At 63.3% G+C, this 22,373-nt stretch overlaps 2 protein-coding genes across 6 annotated transcripts; both read right to left on the bottom strand.

Moving 5' to 3' along the window:
• Positions 1-511: 511 nt before the first annotated feature.
• On the bottom strand, positions 512-12,861 carry GRIN2C (glutamate ionotropic receptor NMDA type subunit 2C). The gene is made up of 13 exons (XM_040989443.1): positions 12,721-12,861; positions 8,952-9,365; positions 6,442-7,040; positions 6,087-6,201; positions 5,321-5,532; positions 5,042-5,207; positions 4,713-4,866; positions 4,178-4,303; positions 3,778-4,007; positions 3,510-3,670; positions 2,816-3,003; positions 2,010-2,242; positions 512-1,660 (listed from the first exon to the last, which is right to left on the bottom strand). The coding sequence occupies exons 2-13, from the start codon at positions 9,348-9,350 to the stop codon at positions 512-514; spliced, it is 3,732 nt and encodes a 1,243-aa protein (XP_040845377.1). The 5' UTR covers positions 9,351-9,365; positions 12,721-12,861.
• A 2,366-nt stretch (positions 12,862-15,227) lies between these two features.
• FDXR (ferredoxin reductase) lies at positions 15,228-21,833 on the bottom strand. 5 transcript variants are annotated; one of them, XM_040989704.1, is made up of 13 exons: positions 21,736-21,833; positions 21,027-21,124; positions 19,337-19,341; positions 18,537-18,744; positions 18,290-18,412; positions 18,106-18,219; positions 17,892-17,993; positions 17,217-17,324; positions 16,949-17,033; positions 16,631-16,821; positions 16,377-16,548; positions 15,714-15,884; positions 15,228-15,626 (listed from the first exon to the last, which is right to left on the bottom strand). In XM_040989704.1, the coding sequence occupies exons 1-13, from the start codon at positions 21,812-21,814 to the stop codon at positions 15,496-15,498; spliced, it is 1,587 nt and encodes a 528-aa protein (XP_040845638.1). In that variant the 5' UTR covers positions 21,815-21,833; the 3' UTR covers positions 15,228-15,495. The 5 variants fall into 5 exon arrangements, with proteins under 5 accessions (XP_040845638.1, XP_040845640.1, XP_040845639.1 ...); XM_040989706.1 differs by lacking the exon at positions 19,337-19,341 and having other exon boundaries at positions 18,537-18,632; positions 21,027-21,130; XM_040989705.1 differs by lacking the exon at positions 19,337-19,341 and having other exon boundaries at positions 18,537-18,632.
• Positions 21,834-22,373: the final 540 nt, after the last annotated feature.

The raw sequence follows: 22,373 nt of genomic DNA, 5'->3' as shown, positions 1-22,373 counted from the left end.
GCTGGCAGAGTGGAGTGCCAAGTGGCTCCTGCCGCCTAGGGCGTTCTCAGCTTCCAGTGCTCCCCATATCCTTTCCAAGTGCCCTAGAGGTGGGCTTGGCTCCAGAGGCATTGCCCCCTGCTCCAGCTGGCATTCAGGGATACTCCCAGCATGCTCTGGGCAGTGCCCCCACCCGGGATGCAAAATGAGGCAGCCAGGACCAGTAGATTGTAAAAGGTTTGTTTATTGTCCCAGCAGGTGGAGGAAGCAATGGGTTGACCTGGCCTCAACCTCAGGGTCTCTGCACCCACACCCAGGCCACAGCAGCCATGGCCAGGGACCGCAGGCCCTGGCGGTCTGACCCCTCTGTTCCTGTGACTTCAAGATCAGGTGAGCAGGGAGACAGCAGAGACTCCAGCCCCATGCCAGGACCTAGGCTGCTGAGATTACTGAAGTGGCCATGGAAGACACTGTCCAGGAAAGCCAGACAAGTGCCAGTTTGTGTCAGACAGAGACCCAAAGTGGCTGGCACTCAAACTTCTGACTCCAAGCTGGAGATGCGCCTCCAGACGCAGGGTCGGGGAAAGTCTTGCATCTCACAAGCACCTGCGCCAACCTCTGCTGGCCCCCCACAGTCCCTGTAGCCTGTGCTCAATCCCAGGGTCCTGCCCCTGTGCGCCGGAAGCCCCCAGGCCCCAGGGAGCCAGGGGCCTGGGCTGGCACAGGGTGGGAGATGAGGACACACAGCCCCCCAGCAAAACGGCAGGTGGCCGTGGGAGTGCAGGCAGACTTGCCCACCGTGCCGCCAGCCAGGGAGCCCCTCGGGTGCGCCCTCCAGGCAGGCCGCCCCGTAGGACGGCAGCCGCCTGGACTGCGCCTGCGCCAGGCTCCTACAGGCCACATCGCCGTTGAGGCAGGAGCACGCCGAGCACCTGCACCGGACAGGCAGCGGACAGGGCCGAGCGAAGACCTCGGCCACCGAGCTGGGCAGGGAGGCGTGGCGCGGGCGCCGGCCCCGCGCCCAGGCCGCGCGCAGCAGAGCCTCCCGCCGGGCCAGCTGTTCCGGCCCCTGCAGTGGTAGGTCCACCAGCTCCCGGGGCTCGGGGAAGAGCGCAAGAAAGGGGCGCCCCGAGCGCTCAGCCCGAGGGAAGGAGCTGTAGCGGCAGGACGCGGGGGCCAGAGGGCGCTCTGGCCACAGGCACCGCTCAGAAGCCCCGAGGCGCCGCACGCCGCGCCCGGTGCGTGCTGGCCACCGCGCCCCGCCGGCGGGCCCACAGGAAGCTCGGGAGAGGTCGGGCGGGAGCGGCCTAGGCGTTGGGGGACGGCACGAGGGCTGCGGGGCCCTGCGCCCTAGAGGGACGCGACTTGTACCTGGCGTCTCCCAAACCCTGATGCCGGGCTCGGGGAGCACCCCGGAAGCAGCCGGGCGCGAGCAGCACGCAGGCCCCGGGGCAGAGCAGGCAGACGGCGCCGGCGTCCGACGGCTGCTGCCCCAGCTCTCGATCGTGCGCGTGGCGCGGTCCAGGGAGCTGCTGACCCCCGCCGTGGTCACCATGTCCCGCGCCGTCTGCAACATCTTGAGCACGTTGGCCTGCGCCGCTGAGCCGGCTGTGAGGTCGGGACTGGGCGGTGGCGCAGGGCTGGCCAGGCTCTGTACTCCACTGAAGCAGGAATAGATACCCTGAAGGGAAGAGATGGTTGGTGAACGGGCTACGCCTGCCCCCTCAGATCGACCCCGACTATCCATGCCGGGCGGGTCGGCTGGCTGACTCGCAGGCAACGACTGTTGGTGAAGGATCTCCTGGAGGCCAAGTACCCAAACAAGACGCCTACGCTAGGTGTCACGGTGGGGATTCCAGCCCCTCTCTCTGCAGGACCAGGGCTGCCAGCTGCAGGCACACCAGGGGCCACCCCTAGGGACCTGGGCTTCACATCCCGGTGTGAAGCTGCCAGTTCTGACTTAGCCCTGGGTCCCCTTCCAGCTGGGGCATGGACTGTTTGGGATTGAGGGGAGGAAAGTGGCCACCCACCCTGCTGAAAGCCAGCAGGAAGTCCAGCTGGGACGAGCTGGGCACCGAGTGCCGCAGCCTCCAGTAGACCAGGTGTTCCCAGGCGAAGACCAGCAGCGCCAGCCCCATGGCCACCAGCAGCATGTAGAAGACGCCCGCCATGTTGTCAATGTCCAACTTGCTGCTCATCACCTCATTCTTCTCGTTCTGGCAGATCCCCGACAGCCAGACCGTCTCTAGTTTCTGTGTCTCTCCTGGAGGAGAGGGTGGGGGGCGTGCTTGGCTCAGGAGCCCTTTACAAAGGATCGTGTGTATGTGCACACGCATACGTGGACACACCGACCATCACACCCCCAGGCTGGACCGAGGAGGGCTCAGGGGCCTGAGTCAAGTGGGACCATCCCGGGGTCCAACCCAGCAAAGGCAGGAAGGTGCTGGGGGCCACTCAGTGATGCAGAGTGGACAACAAGGGTGGGAGGAGCAATTACAGACTTTAGGTCCTAGACGAGCCCACCCCTGCAAATGGCAGCCATGTGCCCAGCAAAGGCCTGCTGAGCAGGTACATCTCAGCCTACATTCATCCATGCCCACCTCCTCCTCTTTGTCATCCACCTGCTGAGGGTGAGACCACATGCACTCCTTATTGCTTTCAGGATGCATGGCGTTGATGAGGGAGACCGAGTTTGTGTTGTTCAAGTTAGACCTTGTTCAAGGGAGGCCTTGAAACTTCAGCCCCGAGCCCTGGCCCTGGACCTTCCCCAGCCCCAGCCCCAGCCCTCACCTTGGGCTCTCCCCAGTCCCCAGCCTCCAGCAGCGGCAGAACCCACCGTCCCCCAGGAACTGCAGCAGTGCCAGGTCGATGGCCCGCTTCCAGTGTGAGTCCTTCTGCATGGCGATGCCATAGCCCGTGGTGGCGAAGACCTTGCCGGAGCCAATGGTGACCAGCTTGCAGCCCTCGTCCTTGCCCGCCATGTAGTTGAGAACAGCAGCATCATAGATGAAGGCATCCAGCTTCCTGGGGACAGGCTGAGCCCTCAGGGCCTGGCCCCTTGCCCGGGGCGGAGGGAGGGGGGAGAGAGAATAAACAAGGCACCAAACCCAAGGCCTCATGGGCACCTAGGCCATGCGAATTTGCTGGGCAGTGCCCAGGGGGTCACACAGGCAGAGCCTTTTCTGGGTCCCTTGGATTCTGGATGTAGCAAAAAAAAAGAAAAAAAAAAAAACCTCCCAGCTTCCTCTGTCACCAGAGGTCACACCCTTTCTGCATAGCCCCTCTAGGCTCCAAGATCCAAAGAAGGTCCCAGTCATGGCATGAGGCCAAGGCTGAGCTCTGGGGAACAACTCAGGTGCTTTCAGGGACACAGGATGGCCATCTGTTTTTGCTCCCAGCTCCATGACACCCCCCACGATCACCCCATCCCCTCCCCAGGGAATCCCACAGGATCACCCAGCCCACCCTTTCTTGGGTCTCCTAGGAAGGGACAGGGCCAGAGGATGGTGGCAGCAAGGTTGGGAACCCACCCCATTTTGAGGCTGGTGAGCGCGTCCTCCACAGAGCGCTGGTTGAACTTGACCATGTGCGTGTGCATGTCACGGTAGTTACTGCGGATATTGCGTTCTGTGCTGCCGTTGGGCACCGTGCCAAAGCGGAAGGGTGGGTACTGATCCTGGGGTCTCTGGAACTGCAGGCCCAGAGCAGCAGCTGTTTGCCTTCCCGCCCACCTTGGGACCACAGGCCCATCTATGGCCCTATATCCCTGCCCCCCCCCACCAGCCACAGCCCTGGCACCTTCTTGTCGCTGAGACCAGACACAGTATCAATATATTGTTCCTGGATCATGAAGGCGGCCAGGTTGGCGGTATAGCTGGCGAGGAAGATGACGGCGAAGAAAGCCCAGACCAGGACCATGATCTTGCTGGTGGTACCCCGTGGGTTCTCAATGGGCACAGAGTTGTTGAAGACCAGTGCCCACAGCAGCCACACGGACTTGCCAATGGTGAAGGATGGGCCCCCGGGCTCTGGGGGGGGTGGGGAAAAGGGGTGACAGAGTGCACACTGGGGCTCCCCCTGCATGGCAGGAGAAGGCTCAGGTCCCCACACATCCACCACCACCACCGGCCTGACCGGAAACCCCATCCCCAGGTACCCCTGCCCTGGAACCTCTTCCCAGGCCATGCCCCCGGCTTACTCTTGCCTCTGGTGAGGTTTTGGTTGTAGCTTACGGGGCTGAAGTATTCGAACATGAAGACAGTGACGGCGACCACGGTGAGGCACATGACAAACATCATGACCCACACGGCGGGGCTGTAGGGCTCTGTGGGCAGGTGCAGGCAGCTCGCTGCATACGCCCGCTGCCGCCACCACTGCCTGCGTCTGCTGCCGCAAGTCCCACTGACTACTGGCAAGGCGAGGGCTGTGGCCGTGTACCCAAGGCAGTCCCCAGTCCACAGGTGCCCCGTGGGCTTCTGATCTGCCCCCCCATGCCATGGCCGCAGCCCTGGCCTGCCTCCTTGATAGACCACAGCAATGCCACCACCACCCTGCCCTGTGCTCCCACAATGAGGCTTGGAGCCCAGCACTGCTTGTACTTGTTCCTGCTCCACCCGCCTCTACCCCTCGGCTCCACTCCTGCCGTGCCAGCCGCGACAGAACCCCTCTCACCTGCTCTGCCCCACACACTCGCCTCTACCCCTGAAGCCTTGCTGGCTGCCCGTGCGCCTCACCCAGGAAGGCAGAAGGGGAGACGGTGCCATTACTACGTGCCACCATGACACTGATGCCCGTCTCCACGAAGGGCACGGAAAAGTCGACGATCTCAGAGCGCTCCTCGTTGATGGTGAGGGAGCCGATGGCCATGTCCGCCCGCTTGTAGTACACCTGGGGAAGAGGGAGCTCCCGAGGGCTGGGGCACTTCCCCAAATCCCCTCGGGGCTCCCCTGCCAGCACCCACTGCCCCCACTGCCTGGGAGCCCGCTCTGAGACCTGGCACTCCCCGCCAGGTTCCTCCCTGGGCACAGCCCAGAGTCCCCGGCCTCCAGGCGGGTGTGCCTACCTCCCCGATCATGCCGTTCCATACACCGCGCACCCTCTTGCCGTGCTTGCCATTGGTCACCAGGTACAGGTCATAGGAGAACTTGACCACCTTGGCCAGCTTCTTGAGGATGTCGATGCAGAAGCCCTTACAGCACAGCTTGGTGTAGGGCGCGGCGTCCCTGCTGCTGCCATCAGGAGACAGGGCACACACCGCACATGGCCACCACTGGCCACTACCCCCAAATGCCCGTCAGCCACCCCTGCCCCTCCCCTGCCGGCCACACTCAGCCCAAGTCACCTAAAGGTGTGGTTGCTGTGCCTGCGGCAGGGCACGGTGTTGGGGACACAGCCACCAGTGCCAGGGTCAGGGGTCTCCACAATGACAAAGGGTCGCTCTTCCAGCGTGGCCACTGTCAGGTGCCGGCTGTCCACCACGGGCTGTAGGGAGGCACTGTAGCGAGGCCACACCGGGTACTTCATGTGCAGGACACCACGCTCCCAGCGCCCCACCTGCGGACACGGGCAGGCCTCAGTCCCTGACTTCCGGCCCCGGGGCCACTGCTCTCAGGGAGGGGCCCTTCAAACGCAGCTCAGACACAGCCCCCCCTTCCCTCCTCTTCCTCAAACACACCCACCCCAAGCCCTCGTGTTTCTGACTACACCAGGCTGGCACCCCTTGCTGGCAGGGAGGGGGCCCCTGCTCAACTCTCGGCAGCGCAGCTCGCATAGCACAGCTTCTGTGACTCCTTCCCCTCTGCCTACAGCGCTTTGCACACATGTCTAGCCAGACACCGCCTTCTCTCCGTATCCTGCACCTCCTCTCCTCTGCCGGGCCAGCACCCCTGCCGGGACCAGGTGAGAGGAACAGCTGCTAAGTTCAGCAGTGGCAAGCAGCCAGGAGGTGGGGGGCACCTCCCCCACCCCAGGGGCCCTGGCAGGCTTCCCGGTGGAGGACAACACGGAGTTGGAGAAGGCGCGGGCGGGGAGGCTCTGTGCTCAGCTGTGAGCTCAGGCTGGGGACAAGATGAGAGCAAACCCAGGGCCCAGGCTCACCCCCTTCTCACCATCTCCCAGAGGCGATGCCGGCTGAGCGCAATCACAACCATTGTGGGCTGCACCAAGTACCCACCCGGGCTGAAGGAGAAGTCCCGGCCCTCCCAGGAGATGTTCAGTAAATGCCTGCAGGGAGGGATGCAGAGAGGCCGAGGCATTCCCCCGCCAGCCACCCACCTCCAGCATGGCCGCCCCCACCCCCAAGAACAGGGAACAACTTTTGTGTTTTGTGTCCCATCACCCTGGTCACCAAGTACCCATGCAAAGGCCCCAGGCACACAGCTGGTTGAGATGCCCCCCAAGAGCCCAAGTTCACTGCCCCAAGGCTTTTCACCTCCCCCTGCCATTCCCCGAACAGATGCCCACCTGTAGTAAGCCTCCCGAGCAGGGCTGACCGGCCCAGGGTGAGCGTGACAGTTCCCAGCTGGCGCAGGCAGAGCACCATGCTGGCGTCGGTAGCTATGGGCACCCAGAGCCAGGATGGCCACGCCGTCGCGGACTTTCTGGCGCAGGCTGAGACGCCAGCTCTCAGTGACCACACTGATGAGGCCCACAGGGAAGGCTGCAGGGGGTGTGTCAGTGCTGCCCAGTGCCAGGCTGGGCACCAACCACACATGACCGGGCCCTACCAAGCCAGCCTGTGCCGCCTCAGCGAATAGCACCTCGGCCTCGTCACGGGAGCAGTAGGCCACCAGCACGGGTGCGTCCAGCTGGCGCAGCAGGCGCTGAGTGCGTGCCCGTGGTCCACCAGGGCCTAGCTCCAGCGTCAGCACGTCCAGCAGCCGCCAGCTCACATAGCTGGCATCAGCTACGGCACGCACACCTTCCAGGAAGAGCGCGTGGCCCGGGTGCAGGCTGGTGATGACAGCGAAGGCACTCCAGTCGTACTCCTCCAATACCTTGAACAGCACGTTCAGCTGCTGCTCCAGGGACACACCCAGCTGCAGGAAGGCAGAGCCCGGCTCCTGGGTGGGGCCGGGGCCAGGGCCTGAGCCAGCGCCAAGCTGGCCAAGCCCCCACCTTGGGTCCCTCCCTCCTCCTATCCTCCCTAGGGGCCCCCTGGAGCAGTGCTCAGATGCCCTGGAGACCCTCTGCTCTAAGGTGGCTCCCAGCCCCCTGAGCCCTTGGAGTCACCTTGAGGAGCTTTTAAGGCCAAGCTGCCCAGCCCCTAGGGATCAGCATGCCAGAACCACCCAGGAGCTTGCTGGGACTGCAAATGGGTCTCTGGGGGGTCAAAATCTCTGGGATCTCTTGGAGCAGGTCTTGGGGATGATTCTTGAGCTGCTGGTTTAAGAGGTAACCCAGACCAGTAACTCAGTAACTGGGTCTGACCTCCAGAGGGAGATGTAACTTGGGGGTCTGATTTTTCACAGGCACTGGGAGGCAAGAGGGCCACCACCCTCAGAGCCAGTGTGAGGCCCAAGGGGCTGGGAAGGTGGTCCCAGGAGCCCCGGGCCCAGAAGGTCCCTGCTCTACACCAGCCTGACACCACCAAAACCCAAAACACCATGCCCTCTCTCCCTCTTGCAGCCCTTCGGAGACTGCGCCAAACCTGGCCGAGTGATCGGTTTATGAAAAGTGATGAGAAAGGAAGAGGAGGAGCAGGAAGAGCAAGAGGCTGAGAGAGACTTAGGGGCCACGTCAGCACGCCGGCACGTAGGGGCCTAACTGGCTGCTGAACCAAGCAACTGGGCTTAAGAATAAACGTGGAAGGCATTCATGAGACAAGGAGGAAATGAGCACAGTGGCTGGCTGCTTGACGGAGTGGAGAGGTGTTATGAGGACTCAGAGGTGAACGTGAGGGGTGGTTTTATTTAAATTCTCCTCTGCCAACCACACAAACTGAAATGCTCGCAGGTGGAATAACAGGGTGCTGGGGTTCCGTTTAGGCAGAGAAGAGGAGAAGTGGCCAGTGAGGGTGGGACTGGTCGGCGAGCATGGATGGGGCAGTCCCAGGAATTACTTGGGATATGTATTCAAACCCTTCACGATAAAAACAAAACAGGCAAATGAGACCGGTCTCTCCCTTCACGTTTCCTGGTTGCTTCCAAACCCAAAGGTGCATCTCTGCAGTTGGGACACCCCTATTTTCCTCAGGACCACCCCTGTTTCCCCAGTACTCCATCTATTTCCCCAGGATCCTCCCTGCTACCCCCGGCCCTGCTTGTTTACCAGGATCCCACTTGCTTCCCAGGGAATCCTACCTATTTCTCCAGGAAGCTCTCCTGCTTCCCCAGGACACCCCCGTGCTCCTCCAGGACCCTAGCTGCTTCTCCAGGCTTCTCTCTTTCAGAAACTCTGGGCTTGGGCTCCTCCTCTCAGCCTGGAACTCTCTTCCCCACCAAGGCACCCTTTGTCTCAGGTGGTCTCACTGTTGACCCCACTGCTGGAAGGCTCACCCTCTCTGAGCCTGTCCACTTGGGGTGCCCTGAAGAGTCCCCGAGCACCCTGCCCGTACTCTGCCTTCCAAGTGCTTGTCCCAGCTGCAGATGACACTCTGCCCTGGGGAATGTGCCAGCTCCCTGGAGACACAGCCGTTTCTGTCCCGCCCCTGCCCTCATCCCCAAGCCCAGGACAGTGGCCTAGGACCTGTTCCTGGAGCACTCCTTCCTACAGGCTGCCCAGAGAGGCTGGCATCAGATCCCATGCCAACTCATGCCTCGCCTGACCCGAGTGGGAGGCTGGCTGCACACATGTCCAGCCTTCATCCCAACACCAACATGAAATAGCTCGGAGAGCTGGCCTTTAGAACATAGGATTACAGTTCCCACTGCCTCCTCCCATGCCCTGCCACCAGCCAATGCCAGCTTCCCAGGACCAAGTCCCTCCCTGGCTGCAGGTCCCAGGGACAAGGGAACGAGCATCCGGATGGGTACCTTGGGGGTGAGGACCACCGCAGAGCCCCCGCTGATACTGAGGATGGGTACGTGGGTCTGGGAGGAGACAAAGTCCAGGAGCTGAGCCACCGCCTCGGTGCCCACGTTGTCCTCGAAGACGATGCCGTGGACGCGGGCAGCACCCAGGAGGCCGCAGATCTGGGTGAGGAGGCTGCTGGGGTTGGTGTGGTTGACACCCACGGTGAGCGGCTGGATCTCCAGGGGCAGGTCCAGGAAGTTCTGAGAGGTGAGGCGGGGGCGGGCCTGGGCCTGCTGGAGCCCGGAGCTCCCGAATACCACGGCAACCGTCACGGCTTGGTCACCCTGCCCCAGGCCCAAGCCTGCCCAGGCACCAAGCAGCGAGGTGAGCAGCAGGGCTGGCCTCAGGGTCCCACCCATGTCCACTGGAGGGTCCTGTGGAAAAAACAGGATGGGCACAGGGGGAGGTGGGCAAACAGAAGGGCAGAGGGGGCAGGCCAGGAGATGGAAGAGAGGAGGGCGGAGCTCCCCGAACAGAGAACAGAGGGGAGGGGAAGGCAGAGAGAGAGAGAGGTCAGCTGAGAGCCCAGGACTTTCCCATACACAGTGGCAGGGGGAGACTGCGAGCAGTGGCTTGGCCCTCTCCTGGTGTAACAGCTGGAAAGGCGATGCCCTCCAAAGCAGTAAGATGCCAGTCCAGGCTGAGCCGCTGCCCGTGTAGGAGTTGGTTCAAGGTGGTTCCTGGTTGCTCCACTTCTGATCCAGATCCCTGCTAATGCACCTGCTAATGCAGTGAACGGTGGCCGAAGTGCTTGGGCCCCTGCACCCTTGTAGGAAACCTCGACAGAGCTCCTGACTCCTGGCTTCTGCCTGATCCAGTCCTGGCCGTTTTGGCATTTGGGGAGTGAACCAGCGGATGGAAAATCTTTCTCCTCTCTCTTCCTCTGCCTCTCCCTCTCTGTAACTCTGCCTTTCAAGTAAGTTAAAAATAAACAAAATCAAGCAAAGTAGTCAGCCTGCTGTTGAAGCGCATGCAGTTGAATGGGACATGCTTGACCCCAGTGGCTGTGTGACTGCAGGGAAGTCACTTCGTCTCTCTGAGACTTTTCTCTCCTGAGCCCATGACAGCGTAAGAGAGCTTCAACGACGCAGCCCGTGACAGGCCACACTCGGCAAAACTCTCAAAGAAGCAAGAGACCCTCAGCCAGCCGAAGGAAGGTAGCTCACAGGGCACATCCCCGGGCTTCCCCCAGTTCTCCCAGTGGGCTGCAGTAGCCCTTCCATGGCCTACTTGCCACAGAGCCAGCCCTGAGCTTGTAAGCTCACCTCCACCAAGATCCCCGTTAGGAGCAGTGGCTCCATACCACGGGCAGGGCACGGAGCACCGGGCTGACTCGTGTCCCCGCTCCATCTCACTATTCTGGATTCCGACCAAAGGTTGAGCCCCGGGTGCAGGGAATGCAGATCAGAGAGAAAGGTGTGGATGGAACACTGCCACCTGGCTGCCCACGGCCACTGCATGGCCATTTCTTCCTCTTCATCTCTTGCCTAGCAAAACTTCCCAAGAGGGCCAACCCAAGGGGTGCAGGTGTGTGCATGAAGGGGAGACTGTGCTCTAGCGCCCCCTCCAGGATGTGCACAAACTCCAAGTGGCTGCCAGCACACTCGCATCCAGAGGCCCACTGGCCTTTGGCAGCTGGGGTTAAGAAGCCTCCCAGTGGCCTCTAGCTTTCGTTCAGGGCTTTCCTCCTGCTGCCACCAAACCTCTCTCTCGCCCTTGACTGCCAGATGCTCTCACACACCCCTGTGCACACGGGCCATCCGGGGATTCGAGAACTCTAACAGGAAACCACTGATGACACAGGGAGTCCCCCTTCCTCCCCTCCCCCTGTCAGGGGGAGGAGCCAAAGGAAACCAGCACAAGATGGACTTGGCACTGGAGGGTGCAACCTGAGCCCTGGGAAGTGGCCTGCAAGGTGGGCCCCTGATCCCCGCCTGCCTGGCACACCCCGTGAGGCTGCAGACTGAGCCATCTCGTGCTCACACCTGCTGTCGCCTGCTTCTGCACTTACTTCACTTTCCCCCAACATCCTGCCTTCCAGCCCCCCCCCGGCTCCTCGCCCCCACTCTCTCTTAGCAAAAGATTGATGGTTCATTCCCAGGATGGTGTAAGACACCTGACAGCGGCTCCCAGCATTCCCCCCCGCCCGCCCCCCAAAGAGACACTTCCAAGCAAGGAGCAGGGCCTTATACTGAGGTACCCAGTGGACAGAGCAAGAAAAACACTCATGCCAGCACCAACTATGTCCGGCGTGTAACCCCCCCAAGCTGGCCACTCTGCATCCCCACACCTTGGCTACCAGTGATGGGGGCTTTCCAATGGTGATGGCAGAGGGCACTCCCTCTGTCCAGCCTTTGCCGCCCTGTCTCCAGCAGGAGCTTTGAGCCTGCGCTGTCTGGTACAGAAGCCCCCCTTACCCCTGTGAGAGCCAGAGTGCTTCTTAGCCAAGCTGAGGTGGCAGGGCAAGTGCCAACGCCGGCTGGGGGTGCAAGGCAAACGGAGTGAACAGGCCCTCACCGTGTCTTGGGTGGATCGTGTGCTGGAAAGCAATCATGACAGAGAGACTGAGTGAAGCAGGCGACACCACGAAAATGAATTCCACTCGTTTTTTTCTCTCTTGTCTCAGGAAGTGGCTACTAGAAAACGTAAGATGCCTACTCCACCCAAAGAGCCCTGGCAAAGCTTCTCCCAGCCCCGGAGGGACACGAGCCCCAGGGACTGACCCCACCGGGGCCTTGTGTTCCTGGGCTGCAGATGGCGAGGAAGGCAAACTGTGGCAGGTGGTACCTCTTGCCAGGGGAACTCGGACTGGGGGCTCGTCAGCATGTGGGGTCGTGCCACCCCAAGAGCAGGAAGGACAGACTCCTGGCCTCTGTCCACTATTACCGCAAGCTCCTGGGTACCTACACTGAAGTCCAGAGATCTCAGTGACATGGGCAGGGTCCCCCTGCCCCCTCTCTTCCCATGGAACCCACAACCTTGCCAGTGTGGTGGCCAACTGGGCTCATGCTGACCGCACCTACAGGCCTCAGCTGGGAAGTCCCAGAGCTGGACCATCCTCTTGCAAGCAAAATTCTACCATCCCAAGAATGCTCCCACCTCCACCCCACCCCACCGTATCCCACCTCCATTCCAACCCTAACCCACCCATCCTTCCCTTGGCACAGCCTCCTGGTCCTAGATGGCAAGATACAGGGGCTGGATCCCAGGACAGGCGAGAGACCCTCCTGCTTACTCCCCTTTTCTCTCTGCCCGCTGCTCAGTTCCCTCCCTCTGCCACCCTCCTCCCAGCAGGTACTTCTCCCTGGCTACGGATGCCCCTGCCCACACTGGACCCTGGGTACACAGAGGAGCACAGAGGCTGATCAGAAAACTCCAGTCTATTCACTCCAGGTCTCAGCTGCAAGACCCTCAGCAGGACCTGGGGGTCCCATGCCTGGGCTCTCCTCTGCCACCTCCTCTGGACTCAGCCCCGCACATCCACACGGATAATGCAGATGTCTCTGGTAGACCTGGCGGCCCAGAGGCCCCTCTCCGCCGTCGGGGTTCCCTCCCTCCCTCCTTCCCTTGGGCCCAATCCCAGCCACAGCCCGCCTCCCTCCCATCTCGCGCTCGCCGGCGGGGTGCCAAGCACGCACTGCCTCCGGGACCGACCGACCGCCTCCCTGCGGATCCCGCTCAGGCCCCCGGTGGGCACCCCGCCCCCTCCCCTGCTCGGGAGTCTCTTACACTCGGGCTGTGGAGTCCGGGGTTATTTTTAGGCTGGCGATAAATAATTCATGGACAACGTGGCATCAGGCTGCCCCCGCGGGAGGAAGGGGCGCGCGCGGCGAGAGCGCCGTCACCCGCGGCTCAAGGACACTCGCGATGCGGCGGCACCAGCGGTTCCGGGTGCCCGTGGGGACCCGCGCCACGCCTCCTGGCGGCTGAAAGGGGCACCATGCACTGGGTGCCCCCTGCGGGGCTCCCCAACACCCGGCCCCAGCCCCTCCCCCGAGGATGGGTCGTGGCCTCCACGGGGGCGCGGGAATGGCCGAGGTCGCAGAGTGCGCGGGTCTCTTAGCAGCCGAGGTCTGGCCCGGGATCCGGGCTGACCCTAAAGTGCTTATTCTCTGGAGCTCGGGGCCAGACTTCACGACACCAGCGCGGCCAGGAACCGGACTGGCTCCTAAACGCACCTCTCCCCAACATCCCTCCACCCGGTATCATTCCAGCCTCCGAAGGGCCGGGGGATGCAGCAGGCAGTCGCCTCGGGCGAGCGACCAGGGTGTCCCACGGCAAATGTCCCCCACCCTCGCCTCGCTCCTGTAGCAAGTCTTCTGAAGTGTGCAGGGTCGTGGTCGCGCCCTTGGGACCTCCCGGTGTCTTGGCTTCCGCCTGCCCGTGCCTGGCCCGCCTGGGCCTAGCAGGGAGCAAACACCCCAGGAAGTTGGCATTGTCGCCGTCGGGGATCCTGGTGGAAGCCCGAGGCGGGTGGGGGAGCCCAGCGCCGCTGGCTGGAGACGCAGCCACCCGGGATAGCCTGGGTCCACCCTTCGTGGGGACAGCCATCACCCGAGCCCACTCTGATGATACCCTAAGGTCAGAAATGGGGCAACAGGGCAGAGCAGAGAAGGGAACTTGGAGGTAAGGGTCCCCAGGGCTGGCGGCGAGTTTAGGGGTCGCAACAAGAAGGCAGATGCGAGCACGCAGCAGGTGCTCAGAACCACCATCCTCCCCTGTTGCCCCCAAAAGCTCTGGGCACTGCGCCCTCTCCAGCCATCTGGCTGTCAGGGACCCGGCTTTGGTTGCAGCTCTGCATCCCCCTCCTTTCGGGGGACGGAGGGGAGGGCTTCCAGAAGCAACAGTTAGGGCGCCCTCTCGCACCCACAAGTACAGACTTCTGCGTTTCCATACATCCCTAGTCCCGCAGCAGGGAGGCTCGGCGACCCCGGGGAGGAAAGTCTGGGGCGCTTAGCGCGCGCGTCCTTCCCTTGCATCTACGGAGAGAGCCTTTCTCCTTGGCCCCTGGCTTCTTCTTTGCTGCCCATGTCCAAACTCCAAACGGGGTCCCCTTCCTCCCACCCTCAGTCACCCTCTCCTGGCTCCCTGCAGCCCGAATCTGCCCAGGGGCGAGGTGTGTGTGTGTGTGTGTCCTCCGTCCTTGTCCATGCGGTGCCCAACCCAGCCCCAAGTTGGCCGAGAAGTTGATGCCCCCAGCTCGCCCAGGGCCGTCACTCACCGAGGGGAAGGGGTGCTGCACCCGCGCCGAGCGCCCGCGCCTGCCGCCTCCCGCGCGCTGCATGGCCCGGCGCCTCCTCCCGGGTGAGCTGGCGTGCTCGCGGCTACCCCGGCGGGCGGGCGGGCGCCTGAGCCTGGGGCCCTCGGGGCCAGTGCCCGCCGCGCACGCAGCCTGGCCGGCTAAGCCGGGCCCGCCCCGAGCCCCTCTCCGAGGCCAACCGGGTCCCAGGCTTGGTCCCGGGCAGAGCTGCGCGCTGCGTCTCCGGCTCCCTGGGCACTCCACCGATCTGTGGCGGAACCCGCCCCGCGCCGGCCCGCCGCCTCCGCCCCTCAAGGTCCCTCCAGGCGCCCGCGCCTTCCCGCCTCCCTCCCGATCCTCCCCATCACTGCCCTGTCCTGCCAGACGCCAGGGAAGTCCCTGGTATCTAGGACCCTGTCCCCAGCCTGCGCAGCCCAGAGTTTGAACTAGCTGCTCCAGAGCTGTGTGACCTTGGGCCAGTTCATTTCCAGGACCCTGCAGTTACAAAGTGAGACCGTGCATTTGGGGGATGCTGTCAGGAGAGATATGTCAACTGCCAGGCACCGTGGAGACTGAGGTGCTATTTTTAAAGGCGTGGGGATCTGGCTGGAGAGTCAGGAGGCAGGAAGGCATTGGGGATGGACAGAGAGAGGGAACCAGGACTGGGGACCCAGACCAGATGGCCGGGCACTGGGAGGGGCTGGGTGTGAGCTGCTGTCTGCGCCCTGATGTTCCACTGTTTCTTCTTTCCTTTCTGGGACTGTCCTGAGGGCGCTCCGGAGAGGGTCATGGGCAGCGTGGCCAGCAGGGCCGGCGGACTGGGGCCTGGGTCCGCGGGGCAGAGCCGGGAGGAGCGCGGGAGGCTGGCGCGTGCATGCCAGGCCTGGCTGCCAACCCCGTCAGCCCTGAGCGGGAGCCTTGCCCGCAGCGCCTCCTGGCGGCCACACGCCAGAGTGCCTCCCAGACCCCAAAGAAAAGCCCGCGTCGTCCACAGCCGTTGGTTGTAGCCCATTTATTTCCAGCCCTGTCTCTCCTGCTCGTGGGACCTGTGCAGTCCAGCGGGGCAGAGGTGGGAGAAAGCACAGCCACCCGCACCTCCGTGCGCCCTTGCTGCGGCTGCCACCTTGCTGAATGAGAACTCCACAGTGGCCCTGGGGTACCGGTAGAGGGGACGCAGCCCAGCCCCCAGCGGGTCAGGACTGATGGCTATGCAACCACGAGCCTGGGTCCCTCTCCCCCAGCACTGCGGGGGCTGGGATGTGGGCTCAGTGCCCCAGCAGCCGCAGCATCTCCTGAGGGTCCACCAGCTTCTCCCGGGGTTTCCCAACACTCTGGCCCCGAGACACCTCCTCAGCATCCAGTTTCTCCCAGTCTGAGAATGAGACTGGCCGAACCCCTGGAGCAGAGGAGAGACGGGTCACACCATCCACCATCCCCTGGATCCCACCTCACCCACCCCAGCACCTCCTCCAGGGGCCCAGACCTCGGCTGCCGAGTAGGGCCTGGATGGCCGCGTAGCCGGGCCTGGGGCCTGAGGGCAGCAGGCCGGCCTTCAGGTCCTGCAGCAGCGTCTGGCCCGTAAGGAAGCTGTCGGTCATGGTGGTGGCGATGACACCTGTGGGGCCCCTCTTAACCCAGCCGCTGCAGTAGAGCCCTGCGGGGGCGGGACAAGTAAGGGGGTGCAGGAGGCTGGATACCCCCGCCCCGTGCTGTGCACACCAAGTCTCCCAGCTGACTCTGGCAGCCAGGCCCACTGTGGCCCTGGGTTCCCCACACTCATGGTTCTCCCCCACACTCTCTCCGCACCTCCCAGCCCCATCACTAGGGGCAGGGGCTGGGCCATCTCCCCCTTTGGCAGACTCTACTGATGAGCCAGTGGGCACTGCAGACTGACAGGGGCTGCCCTGTGCCTCTCGGCTGCCAGCAGCGGCCACTGGGCCGAGCACCCAGCAGGGCCAGGAAGTGTTTCTTGCAGGACTCCATGCCTGACTGCGTGGCCTGCAGGTCCCAGACAGACGGGCACCCTTCCCGAGAGGCATGCTACACGAACAAGTGAGGTGAAGGAAAGAGTCGCAAGCACCAAGTACCAAGCACCTTGCCTTCCTCTGTAATGCTGTGCCCAGCCCTCCCCCCGCCACACCCTCACCTGGCGCATCCACAACCCGGCCCTCTGTATTGGGGATGATCCCAAGCTTGGGGTCAAAGGGCACGCTGGGGTCGATGGGGCGGCTCCTGTACCCGAGGCTGCTAAGCACGAGCCCACAGGGCAGGTCCTCCACGTCCCCTGTAGGCACCGCCCGGGCGGCCTCACCGGTTCCCTGTCGGGGAGAACGTGACCAACAGCAGGCTGGACAGGGCGAGGCCGGGGAACGGGGTGTCTCAGGGGCACAGGAGACTCACCTCCAGCCTGGTGACTGCCAGGCGGACACCTGCTGCCCGCTGCCCGTCCGGCGAAGGCAGCACCTGCTGGGGACTCCGGAAGAAGCGGAGGCCCCAGGCGCGGGGGGCCCGTGCTCGGTGGTCAGCCCCGGGCTGCCCTGTGGCTGTCTGGAGCAGCAGCTCGGTCAGCCGCTTCCGTGGCCGGGGCACCTCTGCAGGCGACAGGGACGCCTCAGGGCCGGCCCGGTCCCCGCTGGCCCCCGTCCCGCACTAAGCCCTCTCTGACCTAGGCTGTCCTCCCACTAGGGGGCTGGGGCACCGTGCCAGGGCCCCCCTCACCCTTGATCCTGTCTTGGAGGCCCAAGAAATCCGCAGGATCCAAGAGGGGCCGCGTCCCTGGTAACTGAATCATCTCCCGGAGCTCCTGGGGATGAGGGTGCAGGAGGGGGCGGAGGTGGTCAGGCCCAGGACGCTGCCTACCCCCATGTCCACCCCGAGTCCTGCTCACCCCGTCTCTACTACAGAAGGCCTGAGGCCCTACCCAAGCGGCAGGGTGGAGGAAGGGGGGAGGGGGAATACCCCATGCCACCCTCTCCAGCCTTGGCACCTTAATGGTGAAAGCCACTTGCAGGGGTCCGCGCCGGCCCACTATCCACACCGTCTTCACCTGGCTCTGCCTCAGGGCCTCCAGGGCCGCCTCGGTGATGTCCGTTTTCTGGCAAAAGGAGAACCTTGAGGCCATAGGGTCTGGGAAGGGGCCACGTTCCCGCCCTAAGCCTTGGAGAAGCCCAAAGCCGGACCGCCTCCGCCCCCCAGTGGCCACACCGAGTATTGCCGGCCACGCTGCGAAGCGCTCCAACTGGACAGACCCTCCCTGCTTGCCCGCACTCCTGTGGTCTGCAAGTGTCCACCGAGCACTTCCTGGGTGCCCAGCACCAGGTGAGGTGCTTGAGAGGGTAGTGGTGGCCAGCCCCACTGAGCTTCCGATCTAGAGGGCAGGGGGACACTTGGGAGGGACAGCAGGCAGGTCTGAGGGAGATAAACAGCAAAAACCAGACGACAGACTTCACCTACCAACTGCAGGGAGTGAATCAGAAGGTTTCAGGGGGTGAGGGTGGGTAGCATGTGCGAGGGTCCTGGGGCAAGTTGAGGGGGTGCACAGAGCCAAGGGGGAAGCGGTGCAGCAGGAAGCCTTTCGGGGCCCTGGGCTTGGCAATGCAGGGGTGATCAGGCTACGGCGAGCCCACATCCAACACCCAGAGCCCCTGACCCGCCGGCTCACCTCTAGGTGCTCGATAGGGGTCAGCAGTATCCGGGCCACGTCCAGAGCCACGTTGCCCTGCCCCAGGATCACGGCTGTGTCACAGCTCAGGTCTGGGGCCAGCTGCAGGGGAAGGTCACAGGAAGATGGCCAGACTGATCTCAGGCTGCAGCCGTGAGCCTGGGGCTGGGGTGGGGAGGAAGAGGCCAAGGAGGACGCCCACGCACACACTCACGGCCTGGTTCTCCGGAAGCCCATTGTACCAGCCTACGAAGGCCCGTGCCGACAGCACGCCTGGCAGCTGCTCGCCCTGGACGCCCAGGGTCTGGTGGTCCTCAGCGCCGTAGCTCTGTCAAGGGTCCGGAGTCTTCAGCATCCTCCCCGGGGCCCCCGCGCTGCCTCCCCCACCCCACACTCACCAGCACCACGGCGTGGTAGGCCTCCCGCAGCTCGGCCACTGTCACGTCGCTGCCCACGGCCACGTTGCCCCGGAAGGCGCAGCGTGGAGAGCGGGCCGTCTGCGTGAAGGTGCTGATGACATTCTGTGGAGATCCCACGGGCGCCAGGGCTGAGCAACTGAGCGGAGTCAGGGTCTGGGGGGTACCACCCACACCCAGCAGCACCCGGGGCACCGCTACACCCCGCCTTCCATGCCTAGAGACTCACCTTCACCTCGGGGTGGTCTGGTGCCACACCAAAGCGCACCAGGCCGAAAGGCACCGGCTGTCTCTCGTAGATGTCCACGTGGGCCTTGGCGTGGTGCTGGGGAGAGGGCAGCAGGTGGCTGGGGGAGCGCGGTGAGGAAAGGGAGGTCCCCCTACCCCGGGACAGAGTGGGACTGTTTGGATCAGTGTCCTGAGAACAGCAACAGGGCCTGCCCGCAAAGAGCCAGGCAAGGGGGACAGGACAACACAGCAGCAAGAGTAACTGAGGTCAGACCTCAAGAAGGACCGGCCTCCCTGCAATTGTGAGAAATGTGGCTGGTGAAGGAGGGTGGTGAAAAGCAGGGGTGCTTCAGGAGGGACTTCAGCTGTGCCCTGCAGCCCTAATACCCTGCCAGGCAAGCCCACCCATCTGGCCTAAGGGTCCCCCTTCAGTTCATTCCTGCCTGCACCTCACAAGGACAGTCTCTTAACCTCTCAGGACAACAGGACATCCTGTACCCAAGGTTCATCGAGGGAGGCTCAATGCACCGAGGCTGGGTCCCCTACAAGCGTCCACTCCAGGTGGATGGCAGCTGCTGTCGCTGTCACACGTCACTGCATCGTGCATGCGCCTTCCCTCGCTGCCCGCTGCTGGGACGGAGCTCAGAGTTCAGCCTCCTTCCATTCTTGCCCACTGCAGCTCCAAGGCTACCCGGGACTCCCCTTAGCCCCTGGAGCTGATCTCGTCCTCCCAGGCAGGCCTTCCCAGCCCCCGAGCACCTCCCTCCTGGGCCCCTTCTGTCCCCACTCCTAAACAAGGACAGCCTCTGAGGTCTCCCCACATGGAGAGGGGGTCTTACTCCCTTCTGGGACCTCATATTCCTACAGAATCTCTCTCTTTCTCTCTCGCTTGTTCGCTCTCCACTGCCCAGACTCCAGACCATGCAGATTAAAGCCAAGACCCCGCCCCCCTCACCTCTTCCCTTCTGTTCTTGGGCTCTTGGCTCGCCCACCTCTGCCCCACCCCAAGCACCTATCCCACACCCTCCCTCACTCTCCCCCACTCTGCCCGTGGCCCCACAGCCCTGCCCTGCCCACACCGTCCCTGCAGACAGCATCCTGAATAAGAACGGGTCCTATCTGTCCCTACCCAAAGCTGCTCAACAAAACCGCCACCTTCAGCAGGGAGCACAGGCGTCCCAGGGTGCTGGCTTCAGCCGGCTGGTCCCGGCCCCTGCTAATTAGAGCTAAGACCTTCTGCCTGCTGGTTCTCTCTCTAAGTGTCCACAAATAGCCCGGGCTGGGCCTGGCTGAAGGTAGGAGTCCAAGAAGGCACTGCAGCACTTCCACATGGCTGGGACGCATGAGACTGGGGTGGGCCCAGGTCCCCAAGCCGCCACCTGCAGCATCTCGGGGTGTGCCTGCGCAAGTGGAGCCACACTGGGGCCCTGACGCTCCAGAATCTTACCCTGCATCCTAGACACACACCCCCGCCACGGCCCATGGAGCTGGAGACGAGGGGGCTGTGACCCAGAGCGACCTGCTGAGCCCAGAGCCCGGGCAGTGCCCCAGCTGGGTTAGGGCTCCCTCTGAACCCCAATGCGTGCTTTCTATGCTCACACCCGTCACAGTCTCCAAGTGTGTTGTACACCAGCCCTTCCCAAGCTGAGGCTTCCCTCAATGAAGGAATATTGGGAATCCTGCCTGGCTGGTCCACTCGCCTGCTCACTCTGAAAGCTTCCGCCTCAACCACTCCAGATGGCTCCGCTTCCACGAAGCCCTCCAGGGCTTCCCTGGGCCCTAGCCCAGGGCCCCAGCGGCAGCCTGGCATTCCTGCATGCAGCTGACACACACCTGCCCCAGCTCACTTCCTGCCTCCCCTCCCTCCCTCCCTCTCTTCCTGGGGGGGAGAGAAGATGGGGACAGAGCAGGGAGAGGAAGAGGAGGATGGGCAGGTAAGTGCTGGGTCACTCTTGGGTCTGGGATTTCCTTCCAGGTTTTCCAGCTGTGTGGCAGGAATACAACCGTTGCCTCACAGGGTCTACGTTAGCAGGAACTTGGGGGTTGGAACCCAGGAACTACAACATGGGACACGGAACACTTGAGCTGGGGTGCTGACAGTCTGGGGGCACGCTGCATGTGTCCCTGGAGGGAGTCCTGTGCTCGGTGCTGCTGGACAGTAGGGTGAGACCACCTCGTCTCCCGGTCCCAGCTGCAGCGCCGAGGGCCCCTTGTCCTGAGCAATCAGCATGGCATTGCCAGCCACACTGGCATCAGTTCATCTGTGTGTAACTGCAGTCTTTATTAGGGACAGGCAGGTCCACACCCTCCTTGACGCTAGACCACAGCCTGTGCAAGCAGAATGGCCTCAGGGCCTCCCCACCAAGGTCACCATCAAAAGCCCGAGACCTTGGCCTTCCTGTGCCAGAAGGGAGGAGCTGTGAGTCCAGGGGCCAGTGGACAAACTCAGCAGGTTTGGGGGTTCACTTAGGGGCTGGAAGGAGCAGCTTACCTTGAGCACGTGCTGGGCTGTGTAGAAGCCAGCTGGGCCACTACCCACCACACAGATCTGGGGGTTAATCTCCTGCGTGGAGAACTGCTGGCAGAGGCCTGGGCGTGGACGGGAGTAAGGCACAAACGCGGGTGGAGGGACCCAGGCCGCCCCAGCACCCACTACATTCCCAGGGATCCCAAAGGCAGAGCTCCACACCTCACCACTAAAATGATCCCAAAGCCCACCCAGCACCCCTCAGCTTTCCTCAGCTACTGGGCACACAGCACTTTGCTCTTAGGCAGCCCCTCATCCCACTTCCTTGCAGCAGACCCTTGCAGACGGGTCCGAGGCCGCGCTGACCACGGCCACCTGCACGAGCAGCGCAGAGCCATGGCCGGGTCCGGCGCTCGGCTGTGCGATGCCAGTCTCACGCCTGGGCACCTCCCCACACAGCACCCCTCTGCCCAGCCCCTCTCACACCAGAACCCTCCGTCCTCCCGACGGCTCCCTCCCCCAACAGACCTGGGTACCGCCCCCAGCCACCCCTTCTCTCACACCTGTGGGGCCCGCGGCTTCCCCTCCTCACCCAGGAGGCCTCCCATCTCCCCGCGTGGATGGACCCTTCTGGCCGCGCCCCTCCCCAGCTCTGCCCCAGCTCTGCGCAGACCCCTGCTGGCACTTGGAGCCCGCAGGCCTCCCGTGAACCCCAGAGGCGCCCTGTTCCTACTCGGGGTGTTCCTGGCGAAGGACGGACGGGTCCGAGGCCACGCTGACCACGGCCACCTGCACGAGCAGCGCAGAGCCATGGCCGGGTCCGGCGCTCGGCAGCAAGTGGACCCGGAGCGAGTGACGGCTCCGCGCGCGGCGCCGCCGGCCCCGCCCCCAGCCCCGCCCACGTCCGCGACCCCGCCCCAGACCCCGCCCCCACACGCCGGGAAAGCCCGTTGCGGCCTCAGTGCCACCTCTGGATCCGCCCCTATCGCTAAGGCCCGCCCACTCGAGACTTCCGGACCGTAAATAGCTGTCAAACTAAATTTTTTCCCCAATCTTCTTTCGCCCTCCAAATACCAAACGCTTGCAATTGGAGAAGAGCGAATCTTCATCGCTGTATCAATCAAGGAGCAAGCCAATTAGAAAGGAGCTTCCTTGATTTAGTCCCGCCTATCCTAGAAAGCTTTCGTCGCTCACTGATTACGCAAGCGCTTTTTTTTTTTAGAGCGCCGATTTTATCAACAGCCAATCACAAACCAGGCTACCAGCGCGCCTCCCGCTGATTGGGTAATGACTGCGGAATCCGGAAGTCTGGAAGCCGGAAACGGGTTTGGTCCTGGAGATTCCCTCATGAGGACGGGATCCCGTTGGGGG

Source organism: Ochotona curzoniae, unplaced genomic scaffold (genome assembly GCF_017591425.1).
Source record: "Ochotona curzoniae isolate NIBS_2020 unplaced genomic scaffold, NIBS_Ocur_1.0 contig_523, whole genome shotgun sequence".
Classification (NCBI taxonomy): Eukaryota; Metazoa; Chordata; class Mammalia; order Lagomorpha; family Ochotonidae; genus Ochotona; species Ochotona curzoniae.
The sequence above is the reverse complement of the archived record's forward strand: the minus strand, read 5'-3'. Positions and strand labels throughout refer to the sequence as shown.